This window comes from Clinocottus analis, unplaced genomic scaffold (genome assembly GCF_023055335.1).
Source record: "Clinocottus analis isolate CAN_PGR_092001 unplaced genomic scaffold, fCliAna1.0.p SCAF_13, whole genome shotgun sequence".
NCBI lineage: Eukaryota > Metazoa > Chordata > Actinopteri > Perciformes > Cottidae > Clinocottus > Clinocottus analis.
The window spans coordinates 11660001-11668920 of NW_027175854.1; the positions used below are offsets into that span (position 1 = coordinate 11660001).

The 8920-nt window shown below is 41.9% G+C and overlaps 1 protein-coding gene across 3 annotated transcripts in view; it reads left to right on the forward strand.

The window, feature by feature from the left end:
- The window catches only part of ccni (cyclin I), a 24022-nt gene extending 15359 nt beyond the window's left edge, over positions 1-8663 (forward strand). For all 3 annotated transcript variants that reach the window (XM_068573705.1, XM_068573704.1, XM_068573706.1), the window contains 5 exons: positions 1-7; positions 123-224; positions 1137-1302; positions 1493-1731; positions 7034-8663. The exon at positions 1-7 is cut by the window's left edge and continues 122 nt beyond it. In XM_068573705.1, the coding sequence (XP_068429806.1) occupies positions 1-7; positions 123-224; positions 1137-1302; positions 1493-1731; positions 7034-7252 (733 nt within the window). In that variant the 3' untranslated portion in view covers positions 7253-8663. The remainder of the gene's footprint in view (positions 8-122; positions 225-1136; positions 1303-1492; positions 1732-7033) is intronic.
- Positions 8664-8920: the final 257 nt, after the last annotated feature.

Sequence of the window (8920 nt, forward strand, 5' to 3'; positions counted from 1 at the left end):
CATCCAGGTTCACACTCTTGATTTAACACCATGGATAATCCCTGACTCTTTTGTACTGGTCCAGTTTAAGCACATTCTGTCTTTCAAACCTGAACAAGCTGGTCCCTTCTGTGCTCCTGCAGCTCAGAGGATCCATGCTGGCCTTGGCCCTCATCACCCTGGAGCTGGAGACCTGCTTCCCTGACTGGCTGGTTCTTACCATTGACCTGCTGAGGCAGGCACAGGTACCAGACTAATGGACTCAATCAGAAGGTCTAAATGCTCAGTCAGAGCATGTGACCAAAACAAATAAGCAATCGGAAGCTCCTGTGAAAAAACAGAAAAAGTTCCTGACAAGTTTAACATAGTTCCTTAAAACAGGTCAACATCCGGAGATACTTTGTCGACTGTTTCCTTGTTAAAATCCTCCCATCCTAAAATCCTCATTAAAATCCTCCTCTCTTGCCCTCACAGCTTTTTAATATAATAAAAAAGGCAGCAGGTTGTTCGTCCATGTTTTGTCCTGAGGATCATTGTCCCTGTCTTTTGTACAATACAGTGAGCGTGTTTACCCTCAGGCTGGTCCTGCTTTAGAGCCGATGTTGTGTTTTAACCGCACTTAGCAGAAGGAAACAAAAAACAGTTCAGCATGCAGATGTTACCTATATACCTGTTTATTGACCTGCCACACATTCAACACAAAGACTTGTGGAGTTCTGTTTTAACTGGTAGAACTTCTTCTTGCTCTTCTTCTTAAATCATTTTACACATTCATGCTGCACAGATACATTTTAGGGAAATTGGGTAATCACAGGCAAAACATTGGTAAATAAAAATCAAATGATGAACTGAGTTTGCTGCATATCTGTTAAATGTATTCAGCTTTTGTCATTTACTTTGATGGTCAAAATTATGCAAATATGTGTACAACAGTAAGTGATTGTGGTTCAAGTCTTTATTCCTTTATTCCAGTTTTTGAAGATGCCTTTCACGTTCATTCAGCCAAGTGATGTTGCTCGATGAGAATTTTAGAACATTTTAGCAGGTGCACATCATGCTAGCAACCCCCAACCTTGTATGTAGAGCCTGGGAAGCTCCTAAAGTTGCACTGTGGTTGTAATGAGCCTTCTCCTTCTCTCCTCCATCTTCCCTCTTAGATCAACAGCTCCGAGTTGATTCAAAGTCGAGAGCTGGTGGCACGTTGTCTTTCCACACTGAAGGCTTCCCTGCCTCCAAACGCTGTCTACATCTACCAACCCCTTCATAACCAGACCACCCTGCAGCTTCCGACCCAGGACCCCGTTCTTACCTGCTGCCCACTGGGTACGTTCAAAAGAGGAACTGCGCTCCATGTGTACTCCCTCAGTCTGTTGACGGGTGCCCCGTCTGCATGTGTGACGAACCCTTTACTTTCTCCAGAGGGAGCTGTGTGAAGTCTGGTTCTGCTGGGTCGTTTGTTTCATTGAAACAAATAAAATTACAAAAAGAATTTCTGCAACTTTTTTCCCATCAGGGATCATCGCCTTTACCACCGAGTCCTCCAAGGACCACGCCCTCGTCACCTCCATCCCTGCACAGCTGAAGACCGCTGCTAGTGGGGAGGAGGGGAGCCACCAACCTTGGAGCTCCGTCTCCTCCTCTTCCACCTCCTCAACCAACAACAACAGCAACATCCCAGTTCTAGTCCCTCCACCCAAACACCTCTGCCATCTTAAGGTCACACTGCGTTGCAAGGTATCCGCCAAGCGCAAGGTAACTCTCTCGCTATCTCTTTTAAAATCTCTTGCACCACCTTCCCCCCCTCGGAAGGAGTGCTCCTTTTATGAGGTTTTCTTATGTGTTTTACTTTTCACAAATCAATCCCAGACCTGTTGTCTATAATACCTCCAGGGCTCTCAAGTTTTGAAGGCAGGCAAGCCTGACATATATCCCCAGGAGCCGTCGAGGGAGAGGGAGGGGGGTCTTGATTCCTCCGTGGTGAGGGCAGCGCGCGACCAGGTCATGTTTGCTCGCTGCGGCACATTAAATAGCCTGGAGTTTTTTTTCAGCGTGAGAAATACGATGTGTGGCGGGAGGACGTGATTTAAGTCCGAAATGCGTGACAGTCACGCTCAATGCGTGACACTTGAGAGCCCTGTACCTATATCTAACTATAAAATCCTTGGCTTACAAGTACAGTTTTCATGTTTTAAACATGATTCAACTCCACAAGTATGAGCATAAACCATAAGTGTATATATAAAAGATGTCGCAAAAAAAAAACCAGAAAGAGCTTCCCACGTTATAAAATATATAAGATTTTGTAGTGATAACTTCATGCTATGCGAATTAGCACACCTTTCTATAAAGCTTATCAGCTGCTAATGGGTTGAGTGTGAGAGGCTGTGAGGGCTTGAACTGGTGTAAATATGAATGGGACAGCACTTTGCTGCAACATATCACGTGACTACATAACACAACATTGTGTCCACTTGTCTATGTTAAAGGAGCTTGTCCTCCTTCACAAGCGTCTCTCCCTCCGGTTCCGTTAGGCCGACACGCCTCCGTTCTTCCTCGTTCACGTCGCGTTCCCCTGCTGATCTGAAGAAACTACGGACAGGTGGTGCGGTATCACATACGTTTATTGGCCGTGTTTGCCAGATTCGTTAAGACGCTCTTAAGCGCTAAGAGCGTCTTAGGAGCGGTCTAAGAGAAAAATAGCATAAAAAGAAAAATAACGATATAAAAATAAAGAATTCTTAGCATCTTAGTGGCCAATCACACAGGACGCGACTTTTTAAAGCGCAGCCGCTTAAAAAACGCCATGACAAAAACATGTCCATCATTTTTTTTTTAAATGCTCCACGTGGCGCGCTTTAAAGTTGAGAATATTTTAACTTTTAAACGTGCTGAAAAAACGCTAGAAAAATTTGCTAAATAAGTGCCTTTTGCAATCTCTGCTCATGTGACCAACGCATAAGTATGCAAAGCAAACTCCCCGTTCCCTCAGAAAGTTGAGTTTTTCTTTGTGTTTCCTTCCATTGAAATGCTCACATTCCTCCCTTGAGTGATTTTGCTGGGCTGGGATATACACCTTGTTCCGGCAACACTGGTTGATGTGTCCTGTATGTCACTAAACAGAGGGTCAGAAAGAACTTCGACACAACGCTCAATGAATGCGACCAGATCCATGAAGTGAAACTCTATGGTTGGTGGTTTCCATTATCCCATGGGCTGTGGTCCTCCATTGCTCCCTCATTTTGAACTTTAACATAATGGCTCTCATGTTTACAGGCATATCCAGTTCCTCCATGCACTGCAGCTCCTCCATAATATTGGAGTAACCACACAAGAACAAGGCATAGGCTTGAAGCGCTTTACTATCTTCAGCTTTTATTACTTGCCAGGACGAAGCCTTTTCTATGTATGCTGCTGCAATCTTGTACTGATTTCCAAAGTGGTCACGTAGAAGACCCTTAGCCATTGCATATGCACGCTCTGGAGCCGTATGCTGGCAGCTCTGCACCAGCTCTCGTGGCTGTCCTCTTGTAAACTGTTCCAAGTAATATAAACAATCCGCTCTTCCTGCCTTTTCCTCAACTCCCTGTTCAAAGGCTTTAATAATTGTTTTGTAGTGTAGAGGGTCCCCTTTGAATAGGAGAATATCTCGTGATGGCAGAGATGATGAATGCTGCTGGTGCACCAGCGCGGCCGTTATTTAATTTTGCCTGCGCATGATGCAAAGTATGTCTTAAGGCGGAATTTGAGTAATTTGATGGTGGCTTGTGGAATGCCTTTCTTCGTCCTTTAACTGAGAAGCTGTTAGTTGATGCTCACAATGATGCGTTCCCAATAAGTTGTTTTCCTGCTGTTGTTCATTGGGACTGCATTGCGGTTGTGAAGTGGGTTTGACCCGTTGCTCCGTTTCCTTTGGTTGCCCATCCGTTGACAGAATTTTATCATGTGGCAACTGCCATTTTGTCATGTTGGCTTGCTTCCTTTCCTTCCCTTCCAGCTTACACTCATTTGAAATAGGACTTAAGATGTTGATAAATTCCTTTTTCCCCGTTCGAGATAAGAAGCCATGCCATCTGAGGCTCCTTGTGAATAACTTTTCAGATCAGAGGCCTGAACTACTGCCAACACAGCAGTGAAAACAGCTAGCTCGGTGTCCAAATTAAGCTGCTCTCTTTTCCTCCTTTGCTGTTGTTCTTGCTCCGCCATAGCATGGCTTTCCTTTAAAGCTGCCAAGCGAATGACCAGTGCAGCTCTATTTGCCTCCATCATTATCCTCGCGGATGAGGTGGAACTTGATTTACCACTTTTGCTACTCGTATGACTTAAGTAGTTACTAGCTACATTTGACACACTGTCTCCTGGTTTTATACAATCCTCCCCATTTTCACACTTATTTCCTGCATTGGATAAACCCCACCTGTTTGTATCGGCAACTAGAGTTGCAAATGGGTGGAAATTTTCCGGAAAGTTTCCACGGGAAGTTTGGCTCGGGAATTTTGGGAATTTTGAAAAAAAGAAATGTGCCTAAGTTTTTTGCAAAAGCATATAACATGAAACTTAAATGTAGTTGAGAACAAGACTATGCACGCCTACCTCAGCTGGACCCTGAATGCAGCTGGTTGTGAACATTGTTTGCCAGAAACATAAACGTAAACATAAATCATTCTGTTGTTTTTGACGTTTTTATCATCAGTGTTGCTTCTGAATGTTTCAGCCCTCTGCCTGGCACGTGTGAGAGCACGAAGTTGCGTAGAGGCCAAGAGCAGTATTTCAGACAGATAGAGATTTCAATTACAGCTCGCAACATATTGAAAAAAATAACTGAACAAGTTAATTTTTAACTGAACTAGTTCATGTAGAAAGTGAACTTTCCCAACACTGTCATTAGCATATTGATTACTTGGCAACTGAAGCCATGTTCATTTAATACCAAGTTTATTTGTATACAGTAGACTTTTTACAGCAGTGAGAGTAGGAAGTATGTATGTCCACACAAAAGTATACCATCACCTCGATTATTCGCGGCTTTCGGAATGTCAAAAAACTAATTTTTAAAAGTTGTATTATAAATGTTTGCATGCATGTCTGCTTATGACAAGGTAAATACAGTTAAATTACCCCAAAATTTCCAGTTAATGTCTGTTAAATCCTGTTAATTCCCGTATATTCCCGTTTATTCCCGTGGAAAGTTTCCAATTTTGAATATTCCCGGAATTTTGAAACCCTATCCGCAACACATTCATCATTGAACATCATTTTTGTCAATAGTCCGCCCCACTGGGTCGAACACAAAAAGTCTGTAGTCTTTATCAACCCGCTTCGGCTGCGAATGCCTTGTTTATTGTCCCATTATGTGTACACAATGTACATGTCCATACACAGTGTAGCGCTACCTGTACCTCATTGCATGGGCATCGTGCGTTGCTCCGGTGATCCGCTACTCCTCACTCCGCAGCCGCAGTGGCGACGTAGCTTCGTCCCCTAAACGGCACCTCCGTCCCGACGGCTTCGTCCTCCAAGCGGCGCCTCCGGCAGCTCTCCTCGTCCTGGACTCAGTTATGTCCCAAACGTTACGAAGTTTCCAAGCAAAGTTCCCTCTGGGACCGATGTTTTTCACTAGTGTTAAATGAGCCCGTCCTCCTTCACGGGCTACTGAGGTGTCTCTCCCTCCGGTTGGGTTAGGCCGACGCTCCTCCGTTCTGCCTCGTTCACGTCGCGTTCCCCTACTGATCTGAAGGAACTACGGACAGGTGGTGCGGTATCACATACGTTTATTGTCCGTTAGCCATTCTACAACAACACGATATTGTCCAGTGGTGCCCACCATTGACCTAATGCCACATGTCAATCCTGCTCTAATCACCTATATAGAGCACAGAACAGCGCCACCCAGTGTTCAAATCAAGTATTACCGTGCTCTCATTTGGCTCCAACAGTCCATCTATTTTATACTTTTTCTTACTGATTTGAACGTCTTCCTCGTGAGTTGAGAAATCATTTTGAAGTAAGATATCTATTTACTTGTTTTTTCAAAACGAAATGTTCAATGTAAAATAAATGTTATATATAATTTCTGCTTGCATTCCTCTGATTCGTGAGTTTGTATGTTCCATCTCCAACCCGTAATGTTGTAGTGTAAAGGTATGTTATCGGGCTAACCGCCCTCGTGATCTTTTTTTTTTTTTTACCTTTTTTACCTTTTTACGTCTCCATTCTCCCATTGGAAATTGTGTGTTTACAGTCGCATTGCTATGAACTTCGGGTAATTCCCTTTGGCAAAGTCAGCATCTAATGCTGACTTACGAAAAGAGATCATAAAGGACTTGACAATGGGACACCTCTAAACCCTCAAGGACTTCGCGGGAGTGCAACTCAAAGTTTGTGAGTCCGTAAGGGTCGAGATTGGGCTTGAGCCTGTGACTACGGGTCACTTGACTGTTTTAGACTACTACAACTACAACTTTGTACATACAGGGGAGATATGATGCATTTTGTGTAAAGTTATGATCCAGAAGGAAAGTCATGATCTGAAGGAAATATTTTATGTTTTTTTTTATTTATTTTTTACATATACAAATAATCTCACATGGGTTTCTGTATTATATCACTCTAAATCATTCAAACAGCCCTTGTGGTTGAGAAGATAACCCATTTTTACTATGGGTATGACCACCTTCCAATTTTCAGAAAACAAGCCTTGCTTTTTAAAAGGTTAAAAAAGCAAAAAACAGATGGAGAATTGGTTCAGTGATCAAAAGTTAATGAATTGGAAACAATGTTGATAATCAAGTAAAGCTAGGCTCAGTGATCTTCAAAAACGTCCTCTGTTGTATTTGTTAAAATTCTCTTTTAATCCTGACTGCAATCAATGAATCAAATACTGACACAGATCCTTTTGTTTTTTCTCCGTAAGAAAAGACTTTCTACTCTTAAAGTGATAAAATTAGTCGGGACCGATATCTTTTTTAAACAATGAATTGATTAGTCATGAAATCGGGAGATGAACCGCTAATGAAAGCCCTGTACACAGTCATAATACAAGTCTCTGTGTGTTCAGGTGGAGGAGATGGAGATGGACGACTTCTACGATTGCATCAAACGGCTCTACAACGAAGATGTCACCGTCCACGAAGGGACAACGCCTTCAAAGGGGGCAATGACAACAGAAGGAATAGGAGGAGATGGAGGAGGTCTGGGTGTCTGCAGTGTCCTGTTGACCCGACAGGAAGGCAGTTCTTCCCCCTGCCCGCCTCTGCAGCCAGTCAGTGTCTCCTAAAGGCCATTCGGGAGCCTGTTTTACCAAACCCAACTTCACACTGACATCCTCTGTCACTTTCAAATTAAACTCCTCAATCAGAGACTGGGACTCGCTCAGCAATAGGCAGCATTGAATAAGAAAGATTTTACTTACTGTTCCCATTTGCATTAAAAAAAAGAGCAATATAGAGGCAGCTCCTAAGAAAATGTCACCCATCAGAGTTGCCACAGAAAAGGTTTGGCCTTTTATAGGGCTGCTTTTGGTGACAATGAAGCAGCAGTAACAGATGAGGTCAGTGGTAGATGGGGTTTTGGTTTCAGTGCAAACAACCCAAGCATGAACCTGAGACCTATGGTCAGTTCCCATCATCCCCTGCAACAGGAAAAACAGAGCCCAAAAAAAGTTAAACAAAAAAATACTAACTGTGCTGCTACTATGTTAATTATATGTTTTGCATACAAATACTTTAAAACAAAATGTTTAAAAAATAATATAAATAGTGAAGTTTCCTTAAATGTAAAAAAAAAGGAAAAAAAAGGATGGATTTCTCCACCACCCCTGGTCTCTCATGGTTAGTCACCTTTTTATTTTGTTATTCACATCTTTAACTTTCACTTCATATATTTATGTTTTTCCTTCTATCACCTCTGCTGTCCTTTATCATTCTGCATGTTCTAACTTCTTTTATATTGGAAAGAGTCAAATCAAATGTGTAGACCATTCTCTGTATTACGCATCCAGTTAGAAAAAAAAAACACATTTCTTTTGTTGTTTTCTTTTAGTGAAGTGCAATTTGACTGTTGATAATATCAATATCCCTCCTATAAATCCTTCTGTCTTTCCCTCCCTCTGCTTGTTGTGACAGCTTAACTAAATGAATGTTTCTCTGGTTGTTTTATTGCCCCAAAAACTGAAAATCTTTTGGAGCTACTGCTTAAATCTGGATTCAATTCGCTCGCAGCGACACCGATTGTTTCTTAAGAACACACACTTCATCTGAAACCTTCAAATGTAAATTTCTAACATCCAAGCATTACAAACTCTGTGGTCCTCGTACCAACAATAGGCCCTGTACCTAATCTCTTTGTTGAAGCACGAAGAGAAAATTTAAGATCTTGTTAAATATTTATCTGTAATAAAACAACCTGGCATTATTTGAAGCATTTATTTTTATACTGAGAGACAGAAATTTGGGTTTTGAGCTGGCATTTGAGCTTCAGAAGGACAAAGTAGACACTTTTGATGTTTAAAAAAGAAAGAAAAAAGAACATTCGCTAAACCACGCTATTTTTTTTATTGAAGTTTTGTTTAATATATTTGTATTCCTGCAAAAAGCTCAGTTTCTCGCTGTGGGAGCTGCTGGTAGCTGTTCTGGGTCCCTGAATGCACCATGTCACCAATAAATTAAGAGAGAATAGTATTTAAAAAACCTGAGTGAGCTCTTTGTCATCATTTGAATTACAGATACATTCATGTTTTACACCAACACAACTATAGGGGTGTGATGAAGTTGCTCTGTTTCTGTCGGATGTGGAACTCACGGCTAACAATTCGAGAAAGCTGTATGTCAGAAGTTATCTTACTATCTTGTTGTAACCAGGCTTAAATTTTAAAAATGTCTGTTCGTCCAAATAACCAGAAAACATTTTAGGTATCTATCCCCTTAGGTATAATTTGTCCAGGCTT